Source organism: Cebidichthys violaceus, unplaced genomic scaffold (assembly GCF_023349555.1).
Source record: "Cebidichthys violaceus isolate CVI_PGR_0920_01 unplaced genomic scaffold, fCebVio1.0.p SCAF_2, whole genome shotgun sequence".
NCBI lineage: Eukaryota > Metazoa > Chordata > Actinopteri > Perciformes > Stichaeidae > Cebidichthys > Cebidichthys violaceus.
In genome coordinates, this window is record NW_027176372.1 from 22,809,606 (window position 1) to 22,833,312 (window position 23,707).

Here is a 23,707-nt window from a genome sequence, read left to right on the forward strand (position 1 = left end):
TTTATCAATCAGTTATTTCTGAAAGCAATGATGGCTGTGGAAATAAGCCTTCAGTTGTAATATACTGGAATCCCCCTTTAATAAGTGCAAAGTAAATATGTCTTCCAGGACTAAGCCTGAACATGCTTATTTAAACTTCTCCTTATACAAAGTGTATTCCTCCGGTACAGCCTCCATATATTACTTTCATTCACTGATTCTAATTTATGACTTTTTGTTGAACCAGGCATGGCGTCAGAAGACACTTATGGTTGAATTCTGGTTTTGGACTCTGTGAGTCTCGGGAGCTCTCTTTGGTGAGCTGGTTTTAATTAGTACGACATTACTCAGGGAAAAGTTACTGGTTTGGAAATGAAGGGAGAGTCTTTTTGAAGCGCTGCTCTATATATTCTGCGAGCTCCACTACCCAGGGGGTAAAGCATCTGCCTGGTGACACTGCATGCATTCACATGCACAAAGACACACACACACACACACACACACACTCAGATTTCAATGCATATGCGCGTCTCTCGTGCACGCACCCCATACCCACAATTACACACACACACACACACACACACACACACACACACACACACACACACAACCCAACAGCCAAGCTGTGCAGCTGACCTAAAACAGCTTCCTTCTCAAGCTCTCTCCACTTTGGGCAGTGGGGAGCTCACAGCTGCAAGAGGCCAGGCTTTGATGCTGCCCCCCCCCCCCCCCCCCCTCCCCCCCTTCTTAACTCCACTGAGCGGATCTGTTGGCTAACCAAGTGTGATTATCCCCAACCATTTATCACGCTCCTTGTCAGAAGAGTTACAGGGCGGAATATCTGAAGAAATCAGCTAATCCTCAGCTATCTGGGGACCCAAGGATTGTGCTTCATAACAACAGCTGTGCAATTCGTTGCCACTTATAAGCCTTTTTTTTTTTTTTTCTTCCCCATGCTGGCAACACATAAACAGGACCTCTAGCTGCTGAATTTGAATGAAAGGCCGTGTTTTTTTTTGTTTTTTTTGCCATCTCTTGATGACCATCTGCAACAATAAAGCTCCAACCTGAGGTGAACCCTTCGCTGTAAAATACGACATACTTTTGTCTTGTATGCGTTTGCACTCGCGTTATTGAGGACCCGTCTGCGGTAACAGCAGGAGAAGGTCAGACGGTAATCCCATGTTTTACTACACTGCGGGCAGATTGATTCTACCCTCGCTGATTCAATGCATTTTAAACAGCCTGGTTCAAAATGGCCACCGCCACTGTGACATTTGCATGAGGAATTGTTCTAGGGCACAATGTGCTGCGGTTTCAATTTGTTTTGAGCACTTCTTTTTTTGGATAGCTGCCAGGACGACTCTCTCCCACTGCCGGACAGCTTTTCCTGCATTTTTTCCCATACTGGTCTGGGGACAGCAGTCCGAGCCGCAAATAAAACTGTTGCGAGGGCACCGGTTGAACCTGAGGGCTGACTGTCCTGCGACAGAGTGCCCGTGTTTATCTGAACATGTAAATCAGTGGCGGATGAGCGCAGAGACGGACCGCCTGTATGTCTACACACGCCGCAGCCACTGATGCGTTGTCTGCAACGAGAGCGTCTCCCTTACATGCCGTCCTGCCGCGTGACGGTGTATCCGTACTCGGGGTAGTGCAGGAAAGACACGTTGACTCCGATCAGCGGCGTCCCGTCTCCCGTGAGGACCTGACCCCGGATGACTGACGCCAGGCTGTGTGGGCAAAACAAACACAAGAGAGGGCTGAGCGAACAAACAAATGCCAGCCGGCGTCAACACACGGCCGACATCACCGATGCCGCGAAACAACTGTCGCCACGCTTGCCAGCGGCACCGGCAGGGAGGTATGATTTACTGACCGTTAGGAATACACACACACACACACACACACACACACACACACGTCAGTGGTTGTTATTCATGGAAATGCCACCTTACAGAGCACCTCTCTGTCTCTGTTTACTGCTTTAAAAGCCCATAATTCAGTGGGATGAGCTCTTCCAGACACGGAGGACCGTTGAGATTTTTTGCCGCATCTTGCAGCATTAATATTCCAAGAGAACACAGAAATATGTATGACATTCTTTTTTTCTTCTTTTCTTCTCACACTTAAGCCTTATCTTTATTTAAAGTATTATTAGGTTTGAGGCAGGGGAAATTCAATTTGTGAGGCCGGCGCATTAAACAGTGGGCATCAGAGTGGAAAACACCCTCACGTTATTTAACCAAGAAGAAGAAGAAGAAGAAAAGCCAACTTAGTAAATGAACAACATCCAGCAAAAGCCATATCAAATGAGATTCATGAGTGAAATATTCACTGTGTTATCACTCTGACCTTGCTGAATTAAGAAGTTCCCCTAAGTCTCTATTCTGAAGAGGGTGTGATCCCAGCGTGATTATTATTGCGAGAGCTCACGCTTCCAAAAGAGAGCTTCTCGTCAGTGTCACACCCGAGTGTTGTGCTCACTTGCGTGTCTGCGGTAATGCTTGTGATGAAAGATAAATATATCAACAAGAACTGTGTCAGAACGAGCTCTTCAAACCTCGATCGCAGATATCCTCTTCATGTGAGAAGTTGCAAAAGGCGGCCCGATGTGTCAAGAGGCTCTTTACAGGAATTCAGAAAAACAAAAAAAAATGCAACGCCGGAGGCAAACTTGTCACAAAGAAAAGAAAAAAAAAAGAAGAAATAAATGAAAAGCAGGGTTTTAAAAAAAAAAAACAAGAAACGCGATAATCCGAAAGAATCGCCACGGCTCTTTAGAAAGGAGACGTCAATAAACAAGAAAGTCAAAATGTCACGGTTTTAGGAGAATTTGAAGTCTGCGGAGGACAAACCATGCTGCCCTTTTTAGAAAATAAATACATGTGAGGCTTTCTGAACAATAATCCTCTTTTCTTTTTTTTTTTATCAGTATTTTGATCTAGATTCACACTCAGTGGCTGCGAGGGTTAAACGCTTCACTTAAGGGCACCTCTGTGCTAGTTCGTCTAGCATTGGGGAGCATTACTCATTCACTTTGCTCACCCGGATTTTTCCCTTCCTGGCAAATGGATTTGCTTCTGGTCAAAAAAAAAAAAAAGGTCTCTCCACCTCCAGCATACCCATCCCTCGCTTTCCCCTAAAATAGTGTTTCTTTTGCTTCATAAATCACAGCGATGGAAGCTTCATACGTGATTAAAGTCTCAGATGTCCTCCCCGATTATTCAACATGACTGCAGGACCTTCAGGTAAAATCCTCGCCTGGCTCGGCTTCTGGTTCCTATATATATATATATATATATATATATATTTCATAAGTGAGAAGTCATTTGTTCAGCCCGGTCCTTTGTTTGATGGCAAAACGGGGAGACGATGCGATATTTCTCCATCAACCTTTAATCATTCCCTACTTCTCAACCATAGAGACGAATTTTAAAAGTGTCCCCGTCGCATTTGTCACCGGCGGGCAAAAAGATGTCTCATTTTGCCCATTTTATCTGCGGGTCATTACGTATATGAGACCGGGATGATCAACAGCTTTAGCCTCTCTTATTTCCCTCCCGCTCCCCGGCACAACCGTCTCCCCATCCGTTATTTACCGGCTCAGGGAACAAGGCCACTTAAGAGCCCCGGCGAAGGTTCACTCTTTCTTTCCCCGTGTCTCTATTAATCTTTTTGAGAGCATGCTAGAAAAAAAAAAAGCCAAACCCCCCCCCCCCCCTCCCTCCCCTCAAAACAAACGCCGCGTCACACCACCTCCTCAAACCCCCAGAAATGAATCATGTGATTCATGCATTCTTATCCATCATTGTCTCACGCCCAGCCGTAGAATGACGCCGTCTGAAAACCCAACAGGGGAGACTTGTGTGCGGGCCGACACGACACGGCTTGAGAAGAACCACAAACACGTGTTTTATTCTCTGTGTCGTACGAGGGACAAGTTTACCGCCGACGTCCTGAAACCTGAGCGCAAGATGGGAGAGGAGTGACCTCTAACCTCCCCCCCCCCCATTCCTGTACCGTCAGACATCAGATACTCTGAGGCGATACGTAACAGCCGCCGCCGCCTCCGCCGCCGCGTTTGAACGTCTTGATGCCGCTCTGGCTTTGTTCCAGTGCTTCACAGACTTCTTTTTATATAATGTATACCCTGCAAAGGCTGTCAATAAATTATTCACCCTACGACCTCAAATGAATGTTTGAAAAATATGGGTCTCCAAACAGACTAGTGCCACTAGTACATTCTACTTCATTATCCGAAGTATTCAGTGCTCATAGGGTACAGTTTTTAAAAAAATGAAAAGGTAATTCATTTTGTCAAATGGACGCATTTCTGCACAGCCTATAAAACGCATGATGCACTTTTTGACTACAAAAAAACTTCTACAAGGAGATAAAAAGGCAAATGAGTATTTTGAGCAAGAGAGCTAATGCCACTGCCAGACATGAAATCGACAGTAAGCTGAAGACAATGAGCACGAGGATTACTGAGAACCCGGCTGGGAAGAGGGGGGGGGGGGGGATTGCCTCATTCTATATTTTCACTAAAGCATGCTATTTACATAAGGATTACTTTAAACTATTGGAAGAAATATTCCCAAAGCCTCCTGCACACAGTTGGCAAATCATCTCTCTCCCCATCAGTCGCAAAACAAACGTGGTTCTGAACAGATGTGGGAATTTTTTTCTGGTGAAAAATGTAACTCTTGTCTCCTCAAGTTTGCCCAGCAGTCCATTCATCGGGTGACGTATTCTCTTCCTTTGTGTCTTTTTTTTTTTTTTTTTACCTTGGATACGCATCTTAAAACTTTAATTCTGAGGAGAACGTGCCGTCAAACTGTCACCGTGAATAAAAAAAAAAAAAAAGCACTGGAAGGTCACGGGTTTTATTAACGTCCTTCCAATGTCAAGATGTCGTTGAGAGATGTAAAAACCTCCTCTGCTCCGGGGGCCGATAACGTGTATCTAGGCAAGTTCATTTTAGTTTTTACAGTCGCACATTTTGAGACACAAAGGCAACACAAAGTCCTTAACATAATCATAGACAGAGAATAGAAAATAAGACATTTCACAAACGAGAAAAGAAAAGAAAAACATAGTAAGTAGTATAAGAATCTAACATCTTCAAACGTCCTCAGGAAAGGGAGAGCGGGCGAACAAGCAAAGTTTTGCGTCTGGATTTAGAAGAACAAAAGCAGACCTTCAAGCTCGCTGAAAGTATATTCCAGATCTGCGGCGCACAGAAGCTGAACGCTGCTGCCGTACGTCTTGGTGCCGACCCCGGGGACAGTGAGCGAGGATGTCCCAGATGATCCGATAGCTCTGGAAAGCTCGTAACAGAGCAGCACATCATCGGATTTTTGGCCCCAAACCCGGTTGGGGTGCTTTTTTTTGCGGGTCGATAATAATTCTATTTCAAAATCAATTGTTTTGATTCATAGGAAGCCTTCGCAAAGCTCTGAGAACAGGGGCCGACGTGTTCCACTCTCTCGGTTTTTAGCGAGGACTCACAAAAAGCTGCAGTTGTCTGATTGATTTTTTTTTTTTTTACACAGACCTGTAAAGACACTGTTTCAGTAATCGAGTCCACGAAAAACATGTTGCTTTAAGTGCTGAGACATGAGTCCTTGAGAGCAAGGCCTTTTTTTTTTTTTAAAGGTGGTAGCAGATTTCAGCACCAAAAATCCAATCACTGATTTGTTCAACGCACAAATTATTCAGCTAGCTAACTGAGCTAACATTAGCAAACTCACAAAGTGAGCTATTTTAACGTTGCGTTAACTTTATAAGTCGCGATGCATGATCTTCCACCTTGTGTTCTGGCGATGGAGACGGGTGCCTGAGCCCCGGAGCTCAGTAGCGGGATGTGATGGAACAAGCTTTGGGAGGGTTGATACAGGGGGGGGGGGGGGGGCGGCCTGAGAGAGAAGAGGTCTGTCTGGTTCATCTCCAGCAGGTCAAGTGAGCACGCAATTAAAAGCTTCTTTACAAAGCTTGTGGGAGGAATATCAAGTCAGAGGGAGAAAGAAGTGAAATGTAACCACTATCTCCTCCAGGGTGTCATGGCTGATGGGATTAAAATGTTTCATGGAGATAGAATTAATTTCAACAGGAAGAACCCTTTACCCGACACAGAGGCACTGACGGCTCGTCCGAGTTTTTTGTCTGTAAAGAAAGAAGTCGAAGAAGTTGTTGAACGGTTTGGTAGAGAGTTGTTAAGGGGCTACTGATATGTGGGGGGGGGGGGGGGGGGGGGGGGGGGTAATCGTCTTGCATTTCAGTTCCAAGTGTGACTCAGCTTCATGCCTAACAATGTCCCCTTACTGCATCAGTGACGTCCATCCGTCCTGTAATTGATTTCAGCTCGTTTAAATATTTAAAGAACTGAACGACATTAACTCGTTGGCTCTCTGTGATCGCACCCATTTATCGTGGTTTTCTGTTGGAAAAGCAGTTTTTCTAGAAAAGAAAAAAAAAAGAAGAAGAAGCTTTCGAGCAAAAAGTCTATTTAAATGTGCCGAGTGTTAGATATTCAAATACACTGTGCTGTGTATACATCCCGTTTATGATCAATCGGGATAAAAGATGTAGATTCATGTGGAAATGGTCTCCTCAGAGATTCCTAAATCCACGCGGTCTTGTTATCTGGGCGTGAGACACCTCATCCGTACGCCGTCACAGTCATGAGGGCTGTTTTTAGCGACTCTTAATCTCGACTGGTGAAAGAAGTAAACGCTTGTGGCAGCGACGCCACTGTAAACACACTTGTCACCGTGACAGCGGAGACAAAGAGACGTGAGATTCTTTGACGTTTCGGAGTGGCTTCACAAACACGAGGTGTCTCCCCCGTCTGCTAATGAGACGGCAAACAGCCAACGTGACGCGAATAATTAAAGAGCTGTCGGCGAAAAATTCATTAAAGCCGCTTACCTGCTGTTGAACGGGTTGTCCCAGGGAATCACGTGACTGCCGCTGGGGCCGATCAAGAAACTGACGCGCCGATAGAAGCCCTTGGACGCGGGCTGGGCGGCTGAACTCTGACCCTGACCCGCGACGGCAGCCGGGTCAGGCGAGCCGCGACAGTAGGTCTGACCCTGGCAGGAGATTTGAGCGCAGCAGTCTGGGTCCATGCAGTCGACGAGCCCATCTGGAAAAAAACGGGAGGGACAGTCAAGACAGGTGGGGGGGGGGGGCGCGGGGGGGGTGACTTTCAACGTGAACTCAAGTTCATTAAAGATCCTGAGCTGGAATGAAAGTATGAAGTGTGTCACCTAGGAGGAACCTCAAAAGTTCTGAGCTTGTTGGTCAGTGGTTTATTAAGTGTTGATGTACTTATACACACATGTATATGTATACAGTCTCATCCACTCTTTAACATGTATCTACTGTGTATTTAAAAGCATGCTGTTTAACAATCTGCTCTGCTCCCACATTTGCATATTCTCTCCAGTGATCTTTTATGTATGATTGATTTGTTGTGTTTGTTTGCACCGTCACCGAGGAGCCGCATCAAAGCCAATTCCTCTCTCTCTCTCTCTCTCTCTCTCTCTCTCAATGAGAAGTCACACAGCAGCTTCTCCGGAAAAGCTAAAAAAGACTATTTGTACGTAAACTCCTCCCTACCTCCCTCGTTGTCCTTGCCATCTGAGCAGAGCGTTTCGGTCGCCACGTCGCACCCCAGCCCTCTCCACCCTGACTGGCAGATGCAGTGCCAGACGTTCTGATCCAGGATGCACCTCCCGTTGTTGTTGCACAGCCCGGGGCAGCCGTCTGTCAACACATCACGTACGTGTCAAACGGCGGAGCGAAGTCGGAAAAAAAACAAAAAAACGAGGAAATCAGGCGGAGAAGGAAGACAAGAGCGAGGGGGGCATTTAAAGAGTGGACAGAGGGGGGAGGGAGGGGGGGCAGAGGAGGGACAAAGATGATATAAAAGACAGTACCGAGTGAACATACAGTACGATACACCTCTGACAGGACTTGGGATGTGGGGGAGGGTGTGAGGAGTTACTGTCGTTTCACATGAGTTTAAGGAGGACGCACAGCCACGCTGAAGAGAGTGATGCATGGGACAAGAGGAAGAGGAGGAGACCTGCTGAGCTACTATCACTGGGACACACTGTCAATGCATGTCGAGTCAAACCCTTGCGTTGAGTTTAAATCAAAGTGAGAGCGATTATCCGTGAGTTCACGTGTTTTGGCTGCACGTGATTCTCGTATTGTGCTTTTCCACATCGAGGGCTGACGTGACAACGGTGTCGTGTTTGAGTCGAGCTTTTCGAAAAAAAGGATTTCCAAGTAAGTTCAAAGTGGCACAACATCCCATTTAAAGAAGCAGAAAAGCAGCGACTTCGTCTTGGAAGTTCATTGCTTTCGCCTGAAAATAATTAGGAGGGGGGGAAAAAAAAGAAAGAAAAAAAAGAAGCCTAGTGCGGAAACACTCATGTGAAGTAACAGCAACATCAAAGGGAGAGGGAAGTATATGTGTAAATAAGGGAAGAAGGGGGGGGGGGGGGGGGGATCAGGAGTCTCTACATTTACAGAAAACAGAGCACTCGCTGCCAGATCGCATTCCTTCTAGCGGAGGGTGAAGACAGGGAGCCGAAAAACACGACTAAACCACACCAGGTTTGGGGCGTTTAATCTGGCAGACACAGGGAATTAAGACAGGGTGGGGGGGGGTGGGGGGGAGGGGGGGAGGGGGGAAAGGGGGGGAAAGGGGGAGGGACCGTGGAGTCTGTGTGAGGCTAGTTAAGACGGACAGGAGATGAGGAAACATATCGGGCGAGCAGGATCACAGCAGGAACATTATGATCGACTCGGACATAGAACAGGTGTATAAACGCCGTGCTAGGAAAGACAGAGAGCAGGGAGGGATTGTTTGTGACAATCTCTCTTGGGGGGGGTGGTGGTTCAATTTACCTTTATATCCTATCTTGACTGCTCCTATTACACAACCGAGGAAAGGAAAACATTTGGAAAAGAAAATTACTTATCTCCTTGGTGGCAGAGAGCTAAGACTGACAAACACATTTACTTATTGTAACTTACAGGGAGGCACAGAGAGCGAGACCCGGCTGCTGGCATAATGCTGATGCACCTGCCAGCTTGCGTGAAATATTTGGGAAAAAAAGGAAGCTTTGCAGGTAGTTTTCCCCAAGATTATAGTTGGCTTCGCCACGTTTTTTTTTCTTTTTTTTTTAAGTTTCTGCTCTAATTTCAATCACAGTCGTTATGGTGATTGAGCCGAATAGAATAATGCTAAGCATGAGTGACAGGATATGACCGGAAAGTTATATCCTTTTTTTTTCTCCTTTCTTTTTTTAAGCACATAAAGGTGTTCCGGATCAGAAAAAAATAAAAAATAAAAAAACATCTTAAAGAGTATAATTCTCAAAGCAAAGTGAAAAGTGTTTTTACCTGATACTCTGGAATCCAGGGCTATACATGTAAGCCAAGAGGGAGTTGGATAGAGATAGAGATAGGCAGACAGGCATACAGACATAAAAATGGAAAAGAGAACGGGTATAAGTAGGAGTTAGGCAAAGCAGTGCAGTAAGAACAAGAGAAACAACAAGAGAGAGAGAGAGAGAGAGAGAGAGAGAGAGAGAGAGAGAGAGACAAAAGAGACAGGAGCAGCAGGAGTAGATTCAGAGGTCAGTTGCAGTCAGAGTGACGTAAGAGTGTGGATATCAAAATAAAAGCAGCAAGTGATTAATCACAATTACAGATGCTTCCATAGTCTTTCTGTAAAAGCGCCCTTAGATGGTGTTTATACTTCTGTCCATAGGAAGCAACATGAAATGAATTCAGTCCCTTAAGCCAAATTATTCATTGTTAACAATCCTCCATCTGCCAAAGCAGAGCGGCGCTGACACAAAGAGGAACACGCGGCTCCTCTCTTGATATATCCGCTTGGTAAAACACTTCCCTATTAGCCGGTTTCATCTGGGCCCGCTTCAAAACGTGTCACTGTCTGCTTGTCAGGAGGTACGTCGCCTCACCCCTCAGTCTATTATGAACGCATCATGAAGCAGCATGCTCATACACACATATATATATATATTGTTCAATCTTGCCGTCATTTCAACAACTGCACGGCAGCGAAGGCGAATCAAAAACCACACCTCCAGTGGTGAACTGCAGCGCTGAGAAAGCAGCGACAATGGGTTTAGCCTTGCATATAGAACAGGATCTAGACGCCGGGCGACAAAAGAACGGCCGAGGAAGTCTTCTATTCAAGCCCTGTCCGTGTAATGTGATTAAAAGGTGCTTTTGTGCAAATGGCAGTTATTCAGGGTTTGAAAGACAAAATAAGCTCCCGGTTCTCCAAGAAAAGGTGCAACGCGCCGCCTATTCATCCCACGCCGCATCCAAAAAGGCAAAGGAGTTACTTTTGCTGGCGGGAGCCTTAAAGAAAAGAAAAGGGGGGAAATGGATGGTGCACAATCAGCCCTGAGGAGGGAAAGATTAATAAGATCAGGAATGTGACCCCCCCTCCAACAACTCCCCCCCCCCCCCAACCACGGGAAGTACCGGCTCCGTGGGCCGAGGATCGCTCATGAGAGAACTTGTAAATACATAATTAGGGCTGAATAGTTTGGAGTGGCGGATCTTCGTTTCACAGAGAGCGTGTTGTCGTTGAGGGCTTGGAGATGACGCTCGGGGGATCGGCGCTTGATGCGGCGTGTCGGGGTTTAACGAGAGGACCTTTGACAGGGGGGTAAGGTCTCGAGGAAGTTTGAGTTAAAGGTCAATGGGAAGTGACACCTCAGAACTCGTTATCCTCATTAATGCCAGGTGAAGCGCTGCCATTACGGAAAAAAAATGATATTCCAAAGAGGCCTGGCCGTGGCTTTTCGGATCCCTACATACCTGCCCTTGACTCGCTAATACAGGAGCATCGTTTCAGCGGTCTAAGAGGTGAAATATCTAAATGGAGGAGGGAAAGATTACGAACTCGATGCGGTGGAGAGGTGGTGCAACAAAAAAAAAGAAAAAGAGAGAGAAGAGGAATGTTGGAGAATAGCAGCGATATAGATCACATTTCTTTGTAGTGGGAGAGATGGTTAACAGGTACAGAATCTGTAACATTTTGATTTTATATCAACAGAACATTTATATATAACGCAGGAATTAATACTAATATGGGTTTGACTCATACCCAATTAAGTTAAACGTCTAAATGTGCCACAGTGTCTGGGTAAGAACAGCTGTTAATATGCTTAGTAATATAGTAATACCACAATATAAATACGCTGCATACTCCCAACAAAAATGCATTAGTATCACAAGCAATGTAGACTAAAAGTACAATATCGTGACATAAAATGGAAACACTCAAAATTGTACTTAAGTACTAAATGTTCTGAGCTACTTTCCACCAGTGACCGTCGCTGGTCAAGAATCAGAGATTTGAAACAAAGCAGTTTACTTCTACGAAGTTATGGCTACTTTGTCGTGCAAAGGTTACTTGTTCAGAGGAGGAAGGCTGTAAAAGAAAGTGTGCGTCACGATCCGTGACACCCTCCAGAGTTGCCCCCCCTTTAAGCCTCTCCGTGAACGCACTTCCCTCTACAGTTCGTGCCCCTTCTGTCAAAGTGTGTGTAGGTGTGCGGCGCCGCATGTGTCACCGTGGCTCACCGATGGTGCAATGTTCGCCCGTCCAGCCCTGATGGCAGTCACACTTGCCCTCTCGGCAGACTCCGTGGTCGATGCAGCGTGGGTGACAGTCCCTCTGCTCGCACTCCGGTCCCGTCCAGCCTTCCTCGCAGTGACACACGCCGCTGATGCACAAGCCGTGGGGGCCGCAGTCCACCACGCACACCTCTGTTACAGAAGAGGGGGAAAAAGAGCCACAGAGTCACGTCGCTCCCGTTCCGTTAAAAGGCCCTTTTTTTAAAATTTCATATTCTTTGACCGTCTAGATGCCGAGAAGCGTCGACTCCATCGGTTAAAGTGAGCCAACACGACTGTAAACAAGGTGAAGTCGCAAAAAGTCTGAAAACATGTCTTATAATTACTGCCGTCTATAAAAGGACATTTTAAGAAGCCTTACTTTTCATGGGGGGGAAAAAAAGAAATCAGCATTTTAACTGCTTCCTCTGACTTTATGGATCTCAAATTGAGATCCATAAAGCAAAAAATAAAAAAGAAGCGTGTATAACATGACACACAGTTGACATACGACATGTCAGGGCATTGAAACCGGTCCCCAATCAACTTTTATCTGGCTGCCACTTTACACAATGAATAGTTGAAATCGGAGAAATCTTCCTCCAAAAAAAGCTGATCTTGATATATAGAGCTATTACTTTTATGAGTTCCGGCGATAATAAAGTCCCTTAAATTCGCAGAGCTTGACATTTAATTTGTAAAAAACCGCGTTCTCCACAGTACGGCACGGCAAACACCGCACCGCCAGCTTATCATAAGACACGTTAATGAGCGAGATGCAACTTTTAAACAGCAAAGGAATCGCTGCGCGTGAGTCCAGATGGATGACATCTGATTCAGTGAATTTATTCCTGTAACATCTACACAGCAGCACAGCCTGAAGGACTTCTATTAGCTCATTAACAAACAGGTTCAATCAGTGTAACGTCCATCTGAAATGACATCAAAGCTCATCAAGCAACATATAAGGATGGCTGGGAATCACACAGTGGAATAATAGGAGAGACGTTCCTCAGATGCCAGAGAAACACCGGTTATTATTGTAATTTCTCCGTCCTGCAGCCTCTTTATCTCATCTTTATCAAAGGCTTCGGTAATTTCATAGGCCGCTGTATTTTTTTTCCATGCAGTGCAGACGCTCTGACATAAAATAAAAAAAACCCCGTCATCGCTCAGGAAAACTCTGAAGTCACAAAGAAACAGTAAAGCGCAGCAATTACTTTGTGCATCTAACCACTTCCGAAACAACCACTTTTCAGGTTTTTACACGAGCTTATTTGCATGGAGTCTTGGCAGACTGAGGCAAGGGTTATGGAATTAAGCAGGTTCTCATGTCTGGACTCAGAAATGTTAGATCAACATGATATCTTCAAGCACGAGGCACCGGAAACGGCGGAGCATCTGTTGCGAATCCGTGTTATCTTCGGAGTAAAGTAGAAATTCAAATGATGCAATCCATGGGTGGCAAGTAAATCAGTGTGCGGCAGGCGGAAGCTAGCGCCCAGCAAGCTGCGGCTGCTCTTGTGAGAGAATAAGAAATGTTCATTTACCGGAACCGAGAGCTTTTATCAAAGCTTTCCAACAGAAGAGCAATAAAGCTCGCCGTTGTGACGGCGGCGGCCTTCAGTGCGCTGGAGGAAAGTAGCTCGAGTGTGTCCTCAAATCGTAAGTGACTAGATGCTCCAGGAAATTCATATGGCCCCATAACCGAAAAAAAAAAAAAGTTTGTGATTTTTTTTTTTAAGAAACTTTGTAGAGCCGGAGGGAAAGAGACGTAATTCTGCCGCATTAAATGCATCGAGCCGCGGAGAAATGATCTCCTAATTTTGTTCATGAATGTTCTGTTGTGTTTTTAAAGCTAATCCATCCCCACCGCTTTCCCCACGCTCTCCTTCACCGCGGCTCTTTTCAGCAGTCCGTTTCCAGCTCTCTGAATGGAGGTTTTTCTTCGATTGAGAGACCTTGGATGGTTCTGATTAAGTCGGGCCGACGCCGTAGAATATTAAGCATGTCTCTGGAGGGGAGTCATTTGATTCCAAAGGGATACCTCCTTCCCATAGAATCCATGCAATCAATTTTTCATTAGTCCAAAAGTGTTTATCTGCCTTTAACATGCCCCTGACTCGAGCTGGATAGGGGTTGTGGGCGGTCGATCCGTGCTACTCGCTTGTTAATTAAAGTTTATTTAATTGAAGAAGAGCCGCAGCATTAATTAAGAAGGAGCGCCGCTCCACCCGCCCAGGTGGGTAAACCGTAACTTCTTGGGCCGCATCAGTTCAGTCAGTTCTAGTATTGACAAGCCTGAGATATCTCGCTGAGTGGAAGCATTGTGTGTGGAATTCTGAAATCCTTTAACGGAATAACAAATGACCTCTCTTTAAAAAAAGAAAATAAAGCGGAACACAAAAGAAAAAGACAATCGTTCCTCTCGGGCACAGGCTGCACGCCGCTTTCAGAGCTCTGCACACGCATTCCATCATCTCCAACGCACCGCCGTTTAATTTTTCCATTGAATTTCAGCCAGGAGAAATGCATTCAAACAGCCTTTTTTTTTTTTTATACTGACAGAAACAAACTGCAACTTCTGCTTCTTAATTGTCGGACTCAGCGTGGAACATTGTGTCTCTCTTGTGGGTTCAGCGCCACGGAGAACGAAGTCTATTCTGAAGCAGGAATGCGGCGCGTTAATCACCTGAGGCTCACGCACAGATAACAGATGGGAGGGGCCGGTCTTTGAACTAACATGTCACCTACCTGTGTGAAACCCCCCCCCCCCCCCCGGGAATACAAAAGCTGGTAACGAATGAAGACGCTCTGCCACACAGCAGATGCGAACGCACGATTGTCTCCTCTCCTCTTATAAACCTGAAGCTGCAATAAAACACACCGGCGGAAGGTTTCCGGACAAATCTATAAGTCACTTTTAAAGCAACACTGGCTTGTGTTGAATCTCAAAGAGAGTCAAAGCTTTGTGGCGAGCATATGCTCCGTTTCAAACAAGCAAACGCGGGCTACAAGTGTTGATTACCAAACTTTAAGAGTGTGATCACACCCACAGTTTGATTTATTCACCCCCCAAAAAACAAAAATAATGAAGCAGATTTATTTAGGGCTTACGTTACTTCTAACGATCACACGCTGCTTGATCACAAGCATCGGAATCACAGACGTCTCTGGTGAACGTTCTGCAGTGGAGAACACTGAGAGCAGCAGTCCGGACTGAGGTTATCGGACGTCAACATCTGTCTCCTGGTCTGCTGTCGGTCGTCGATCCGGGCTCCTTTCTGTCTCACGTGGATAGATTCAATCAAAGTTCGTCTTTCAAAGTTTGAAACCGTCGTGAACAATTCCTCATCGTGGCTTTGTGGACAAAACGATACGCGTCTCCTGTAATTTCTACCCGTCACACAAGCAAAAGTAAACCTTCACTGAAGACGATGTAGGAGAGATGCGGCCCACAGAGCTCATAAAGCACCAGCGCTGACAGCGCCGTAGCATGTCTGCATAGCTCACGAGATGAGGAACATCCGTCAGACAGGTGGAGCAAATCCAGACTTCTCAATCAATAATTGTGTTTCCTTCATGAGCACTTATGAGGGGAGAGATGAAAGATACGGATCGGACCGTCAGAGAGATTCATTTTCCTAATGCGACATATTCATTTCGGAAAACAAATGGTTCTCTGTTGTTCGCTAAATGATATTTCAAAAATAGAGGTGATTAATTACCGAAAACTGTGATTTAAAAAAAAAAGAATTTTTTCCCCCTTCTACAGTTTTTTTGGGGGGATTCTACGGCTGATTAATTGTGCCAAAAGTTTCTAAATAAGACATCCACACGGAGACCAAATGTACCGTCAGAGTCGGATCTGTTATTTCAACCTATGGCTCGTTAATAAAGTCTCCAACATCTGCTGCCGTGGACACCTGGTGTCTGCAGTGTTCTGTGCACAGCGAGGGGGAGGCTATTCCGAGTGAATACAGAAAAGAATTTGCTGCCAATTACTTGTTAGAGAAACTCAAACATTATCTTCAAAAACTGTTTTTTAAAAGAAAAAAAAGGAGAAGAAGCATTGCAGAACTGACGGCGCTGTTTGCACGGATCTGTTGGTACGGCGCAAAGAACTCTGCACTAATGGCATCGATAACTCAGCGAATGAATGAAATGAAAGAGCTCTAAACTAAATTATGACGCCGTTTCATTATTTAAGAGCCAACGAGGAGACTTTGAAAATCTCCCATTGTTCTATGAAGAACTAATTCCACGAGGATACTCGTCATAATCACATCAGAGTCGATCGAAAGTCAAATCAATCTGCGCCCATTTTGATAATCAATGAATCGTTAATAATAATCAATGCGTATTTTGTTTCTAATTAAAAAGCCAAAAGAAAACTAGTTCCATCTTCTCTATTGTGAGGATTTGTTGCTTTTCTTTTGCGATCGTTACATTGTGACATTTCACAAACCAACATATCGATCGGTGAAGTAATTATAGCAGATTAATCAATAATTAAAAAATAATCTTTAGTTGCCACCCTTCAGTCCAGTCACACAGGAGAAGGACGCACGGAACAGGAGCTTTAGGAAAGGGAACGCGCTCTGACCTATGGAGCAGTCGGCCCCGGTCCAGTTGGCCTCGCAGACGCAGGTCCCCGAGTCGGTGTTGAACGCGCCGTGACTGGAGCACTGCTCCGGACAGGTGCTCTTCAGGAGCTCGCAGTTGATGCCTCCCCAGCCCGGGTTGCAGTGGCACTCGCCGTGGTGACAGGCTCCGTGACCGGAGCACGTCGGGTTGGAGCAGTCCACTGTGGAACGCAAAAAAAAGAAAAAGAAAAAGGGGGAGGATGACAACAATTTTTTTTTTTTTTTCATTTACCGCTTCTAGACAAGGATGTCAGACTTAACAATTTATCCCGGCCACTCTCACTCCGCTACCAGCCGCTGGAAGTGCTTCTGCGCCAGATGATGGCTGGTGAGCCACAGCTGAACATGCTGCAGTGTTTCCTGGTGGCTGCTAGTAATTTTCCACCCTATGTTTTACTAGTTCTTCGAAGGTATATTATAGGGTGCTACCAATACACTGACAGCATGATTACGCTCCATTATAGGCACTGGGAGCAAGAGCACAATTAGCGTCTAGACAGATATAATCAATTTACTATTAACTATTTGCTGATCTAGGTTAATAATTGGCAATTATGACCAACATCATCAACCCATAGGGATAACAGCAACAGCGCCATTGTGCTTCCTGATTGCTCCGTGCGTTTCCACATCTACCTGGACACTGATATTGATTACCGACCAACTCATCACACAAGCCTGGAACTACAAATGCTCCCTCGTCCCCATCTGTTTCCTTCCCACATTGTTTCACTTCAAAGAACCGCAACGCACTCATTTAGTAAAACTCAATAGCCTTTTTCTTTTTTTTCTTTCTTTTTTTTACGTGCAAGGTCAACAAGCCGCGCATGTAAATCTGAGCTGATAATTGTCTTTTGTGCGCGTGCGGATCGATGGAGGTAAATGAAGTGAAGGCGAGGGGGAGGTGGGGAAAGGTTAAGAAAGAAGAAGAAGAAGCTCTTTCTCAATAAACGGAGGGAGAGGTGCCATTGACTGATCGATTTTAAAGAAGGGTGTCACCGACTGTCAGGCGTTCCAACAGGGATCGACGGGGCCTGCACAATCTGTTCCAGCGCGTACCCTCGTGCCGCCTAAACACTAAGAGGGAGTTCATTTACACGCGCGGTATCAATAACAACATCCGCAGCATTATCTGCTCGGTGGAGTTGAAAACAACCGATTGTTTCACCAATGGACTGTGTCAATCCCCCCCCCCCCCCCCCCCCGAGCTTCACACAGAATTACGCTGCATCCAAAAGGGAAGAAACAGTTTTTACTCCCAGCTACCTTGTTCACAGTTGGGTCCTTTGTGGCCGGTGTTGCACACACAGTTGCCCGACACGCACAGTCCGTGTCCCCCGCATTGAGGATCGATACACTGGGAGGCGGGGATGTCACACTCGGTGCCCTTCCAGCCGCTGTAGCACTGACAGCGCCCCCTGGTGTACTGACCGTTACCGCTGCACAGGACCGGACAGGCGGCTGAAGAAAGACAAAGGATTTGAAAAAAGGGTTTCATCTTGTATAACATCAGGGAGGGGGGTGGGGGGGGGGGGGGGGTTTGCTGTATTACATTTCATTTAAAGCAGATGTTAAATTATCTTATCTTCTATGATTGCAACTTCAAAAACAACTTCAAATTAGAAAGATTGCACCTCTGGTCCACTTTCAAAGGAATACTTCAGATTTGTTTTTGCAGAGTCTAATGAGTTAGATTGATACAACTTTCCTGTCTGGATGCACTGATTGCAATTTTCTTAGCAATTGTTCATGATCACGGGCAGGTGCACGCTGGTCGGCTGTTGTTATTATCATTTAAGTATAAAACAAATAATTTGATATGCTGCCAATAGCTTTTTATGTTTATTTATACTTCATTTAGGCCACCAGGCAGAGTGCACTCAGTGCACTGAGGCTGATTTAGTTCATCTAGAGTAATGTGCAGACTTTTTTTTTTTTTTCCCCACATCGACCAATCATTTGATTTGTAGGGAGAATTTTTTTTTTTTTTAATGAAAGCAGAAATGTTTGATACTTGGGCCAACGATCTGCATAGCTGGATGAATAAATTGGGCTAACTGACCCTTTAAATGATGTGAAATATGAGCTTCATAATTACCTCTGGAACAGTACGGCCCTATGAATCCTGGGAAGCAGTGGCACGATCCCGCCACGCACTCTCCGTTCCCGTAGCAGTTGTGCGAGCACTCCGTGACAGATTCTGTGGGCACGGCGGTGAGCAAGTCCCACTATTAATAACTCACAGGACTGAAAATCTGAAATCCCACATTTATACAACAATTTGCAAGTGTGCAGTTTAATAAATCCTGCGAGACAACCCGAGACTCTGACTCCTGCTGCGGTCCTAGCATCGGGCCTGGCATATATTTACAGCTATCCGTCCATGTTCCACTGAGGTCTAAGCCTCCATAACATGTATGCTGCAGCGTCTAAGCATATGTTAAGTAAAAGCACACAGGCATCTTAAATTAGACCAAATAATTCCATTTCCTTGACACATTTTGCTTCCTCCCTCCCCTCCCCCTTCGACCCCTTGAATGACTGATCATGCCCTAGCCATGCAATCTCTTGAGTGTTTACAGCTCAAATCCTCTTTGAGTTGAAGTTAATCTGACATATCCTACTGACAGATCTTGTGTTCACTCACCAGACCATCGGTCTTGAACGCCACCCCCCCCCACCCCCAAAAGACCAGCGCCCTCATTTTGACCGGCGTTAAGAGGGCAAACTTTCCTGTTATTACTCTGACTTGTATTGGATGTTCATTGAGCCAGTGTCGCACCCAGGCAATTTTGACCTCACACATCGATTCCTTCATATTTGTATGGTGGGATCGATAGAACTCCCCGAAGGAAATAGAGAGACGTTAACTCAACCTTAGTGTTTTTCCTACCTCAAAAACCCCACAAGGAAATTTCCCAGACTCCAGAACGCCGAAGAGGACGTTAGGAGGGAAGGATCAATGTCCCGCGCACGGTCTCGTCTTATAGCGCCGAGCACAATAATCCACTAAAAACGGCCTCCTAGGTGACTCAAACTTCTAAAAAGCTCAGCTTGTCAGTGCGGCGGCCCGGCTTCCCAACCACCTAGCTGTCTGCTCATTCGGGCGCAGCTGTTTTAAAAGGAAATTAAAGTCTTCCAAACATGTCATTACACATCATTCCCAATCACACTCATTAGCCGGCGCAGCAGATGCGTTGTCCCCCATACCCTGGATGATGGTGTTGTAGGACACCGTCTCCGCGTTCCGCCCGTCATTGTAGAACGCCAGGTGCCACACCCCTGAGTCCAGGTACTGGATGAATCCCGCTTGGTGGACGGTCACCGGGTGATCCAGCCGGGCCCTCGTCTCCGGTTCAATCTGAGTCCGATGCTCTTTGGCGATGAGCCGGCTGCCGTCCAACAGCTCCACAAAGTCATACTGCAAAAAAAAAAAAACAGATGCAGATGATTGTTACTTTCGTGTTGCTATAATTAAATCAGGCAGTGGAGTGGCGAGGGAGTTCAAAAAGCTTATATTTTCCTTCTATCGGATGCTTTGTATGCAGCTTCTCGACTGATTTCCTTAACAGTCTGAGAGGAACTCTTCAAAGTCGTAATTCAAGACACAACCAGAAGAGGTTTGTGTACCCAGCAAATATTCAACTCTGATAAATGTTGATTTTTCCGTGACAGTTATTTGGAGTTGATAGATGTTGTTTCGGAGAGTTGTTTGCGTGCCGATGGAGCCGATATGGCTCTGGGGCTAATGCTCCGAAATATTCCCCCCCAAAAAAATATATTGTTAACTCAAGACAGGAGTGCACTTAAAGAGACTCTGGCAATGTGCTTAACAGAATCTGTTAAATGAACACTGATTTGTGTTACTCACCGCTCGTGCGCCGGAACAAAATACGAATAAAAGGATAAAATATGTGAAAAGCTTTCTTCAATGAGTTCTATAAACAATAAACTATCTTCTTTTAATTCAATTTGACACAAAACAGTTTTTAATACATGTAACGTATCTAACCCAGGACTTAATACATCACATCATATCATCAGCTTATTTAAAGCAAATATGTCCTCGTTGCTAAGGTCAGATATACTGGAAACTAACAGATGTACAATGTACAGTACACACAGTATATAAATATATATATATATATATATATATATATATATATATATATATACATCAAATAAACACAACATGTAAATATCTCAGGCTTTTCTTTCTTTCAGGCTCTATTTTTTTCAAGCAAACATTGATTTACGGGGTAAACAAGGAGTAACGAGTCATCGCTGCCAAGTGAAACCAGTAAAAGTGGCGCATCTGCTCTCGCTCCACCTGCTCGACACCTGAACCTCCATCTTGACTGCAGGTTGCAGAGCACTAAAGCGGAAACCGGTGTAACGCGTAGCGGCTAGACCCCCTAACAGGCCCGTAGGTCTGTAGGCGGAGGAGCACAGGTGTAGACAGATCCCCTGGCTAACGCGACGGTAGCTACACAGATGTACTGAGCCCACGGAGACTCGGGGTGGAGGAGACACACACACACACACACACACACACACACACACACACACACACACACACACACACACACACACACACACACACACGTTGGCACTGGAGCTTTGTCTTTTTTTTAGAAGAGCTTGGATTTAAATCCAATGATGAGGCTGTTTGCAGAGAGCTTTGATGGACTGGCTAAGCCATTGATTTGTGACTGATGCACAGTTGAGATGTTTTTTTTTTTTTTTTCTTTTAATTAAATTCCAGACTTCTACATTTTATAATAAGCAATATAATTTTAAATTGAAATACATTTTACAAATAGCACCTTCAAAAAACTAAAAATATAAAACTGAGGAGAGAGAAAAGGGGAAAATGCAAAATACTAAATTATATTGCAGACACTCAAAATAACAAAAAATAGGAGATAATTCCAGGAATATTGGTGTTTTCATTTTTTTCTTCATAAAACAACAGGAAATAGGGAAGGCATCCTATAAGTCCTACTAAAGCTGCATTTATCGATATGTTCAAAAGTAGCATTCCATGAAATGTCTACCGAATAAATAATACGGTTTCAACCTAAATCAGCAGCTCTCACAGAAGCTTTTCTGCCTCTTTCAGATCTTTGGTGTCCCGGAACCACAATGAAGTCCAAAGAACCAGAAGGAAGCAGCAGAAAGCTGAGGGTAAAACCCAGCGTGTCTGTCCAGCACCGAACGGCAGACAGACAAAAGTTAAGCAATCACCAAGTAACTGCTCACCGCTGAGGAGCCAGCAGAGCTAAAAGAAGCATGAGACGTTGGACCGACATTCATCAGGTGGAAAGAGACAGAACTCCAGATGAATGCTGGTGTTGCTCTTTTTTTTTCTTCCCCGTTTGATGTGCAAGTCGGCAACGGCTGGCGAACACTTTAGGCGAAACAACTTAATAAGCTAGTCGTACGTCAGCGCTTTTCCATCTGTCATCTTGTTATTGAGTTCTTCTTTGCCTAGTGGCCAACAATTAATTATTGCAGCTTTAAAATCGGTACGTGCGAAACATCCAGCCTCGTGGAGACACCGGTGTGCTCGTTGAAAGAGAAAGGGAGGAAAGAAAACGCATTAAAAACAGGATTTAATGCTCAGGAAAACAACAAACGCGGATCCAGGGCAACCTTTCGGTTGACTTGCAAACGACAGGAAAGAGAGCATTAAGCGTGGGGCAGGTGAAGTCAACGCTGTGAATTAAACCCCTTTGAGTAGAGCAGAGGGGGGGGGGGGGGGGCAGGGGGGGGGATATTAACCTTGCGGAAGTTGACTTTTTTGTGTTGTTGGCTTGAGGGGGAAGTAATAAAACAGTTCATCCCACGAGTCCTAAACCTTCCGGCCAAGTGAATACATCTCGATTAGCTGCCCCCCCCCCCCCCCCCCCCCCATCTCATCTCCATCCAACAACACCAGTGAACAACCGGCGAGAGACAGAGCGTGGAGAGAGACGTGGACGCCCAAAAGGACAGAGGAGGAACGCTCACAGCCTGCAAACTCTCCACAGTTCCGATTGAGTGAACTTCGGTAACAAACCGAGCGCAGCAGCTTCTTGAGAAGGAAACGAGAAAAAGTTTGTTTCTCCTAACTTGTTTGGTTTGTATCAGCGGAGACAGACAACTCGATAGCAGATGCAGCAAGTCTATGTTTGTGAAAGGTGGAAAAGCTGTTGCACTTAAATGTTGTCTTGTCGTCCGAGCTGTGAATGCGACGAACAGTCGATAGCTCTCATTGGGGTCTTTCATGCTCAGTTAAGTAAATGCATTGATTCGTGCCCCCGATCCCTGAACAGTATGTGATTTAGAGGCGGCCACAATGGACACGGTGTCCGGCATCGACGAGCTTGAGTGTCCGTGCAACAATTGCTGGAGACATAAGAGCAGTGTCTTGTTAATTAGTAGCCTTTGGTCTTTGATTTTGTTGGGCTTCCCTTTTTTTTTTTTTTTTTTCACCTTGAAAATGCAATCCAGCTCACCTGTTGTCACTCACAGTGGACTTTCTCCCGTCAAAGAGTGGCCCTAACTGTCTCCACTTGAGTGAAGCCCATCTTTGCTGAGAGAGAATGTCAAGGAGGTGAAGCTAAGAGCTTTTGCAGTCAAGTGTGGTGGAAAATAGCCATTGTCTGAGTGCTTCCATCACCATCACCCAGACATCGGACATTACGATTGCCCAGAAATGTCATTCAAGTGACACATCAGACATGTTGGAAACACTTCAATTTGCAAATGGCAGACATTTAGTGGAAGTGAAAGACGTGCATGTCCACACGGGCAAAATCGAAGCTGAGAGGAGAAAACTGAAACTAAACTAGTGCCCAGCTCTAATTTTTGCAAATGCATACTAGTCATGAACTTAAATACCAAATGAGGGCAGATAAAGAACCCCGATTAAATAATACTTATTCACATTGTTTGTTACAGTGTGGTTTGGGGCTTAAAGACACAGGTGCTGAAACGAAGCGATTTGAAAGTGAATAGAGGGAAATTCAGACACAGTATGAGAAAAACAATGTTTCTTTAACATTAAAGCACATAAACAAGTATGAACCTGAACATTTCTATATGTCCCCTTTAAGATCCTCTTTAGATCCTTAAAGCTGCTATAGTCAGTTTATTATATTAGCATCTGATCACATGGCTTTGTTTATTTATTATGGGGGTGACCATGGCACACTGGGTTAAGAGGGTCGACGGTTCGATCCTTACCTGGGATGTGTCCTGTGTCAAAGTGTCCCTGAGCAAGACACTGAACCCTTAGTGGGCGCTTCTCAGCAGCCCACTGCTCCCAATAAGTTGGTGATGGGTTAAAAGCAGAGGCTAAATTTTGTATATGTGTAAAAAACGTATATGACAATATAATAATAATTTTCAATTAAAAT

At 45.2% G+C, this 23,707-nt stretch overlaps 1 protein-coding gene across 3 annotated transcripts in view; it reads right to left on the reverse strand.

Annotated features, from left to right (window-relative positions):
* si:dkey-237h12.3 (teneurin-3) overlaps positions 1–23,707 on the reverse strand; it is an 81,619-nt gene that overhangs the window by 17,127 nt on the left and 40,785 nt on the right. For 2 of the 3 annotated variants that reach the window (XM_068715199.1, XM_068715197.1), the window contains 10 exons: positions 19,515–19,725; positions 18,403–18,504; positions 17,571–17,765; positions 16,265–16,465; positions 11,626–11,811; positions 9,403–9,423; positions 8,905–8,928; positions 7,606–7,752; positions 6,913–7,129; positions 1,593–1,712 (listed from right to left, as the gene is read on the reverse strand). In XM_068715199.1, the coding sequence (XP_068571300.1) occupies positions 1,593–1,712; positions 6,913–7,129; positions 7,606–7,752; positions 8,905–8,928; positions 9,403–9,423; positions 11,626–11,811; positions 16,265–16,465; positions 17,571–17,765; positions 18,403–18,504; positions 19,515–19,725 (1,424 nt within the window). The remainder of the gene's footprint in view (positions 1–1,592; positions 1,713–6,912; positions 7,130–7,605; positions 7,753–8,904; positions 8,929–9,402; positions 9,424–11,625; positions 11,812–16,264; positions 16,466–17,570; positions 17,766–18,402; positions 18,505–19,514; positions 19,726–23,707) is intronic. The other variant, XM_068715198.1, reaches the window with a different exon arrangement.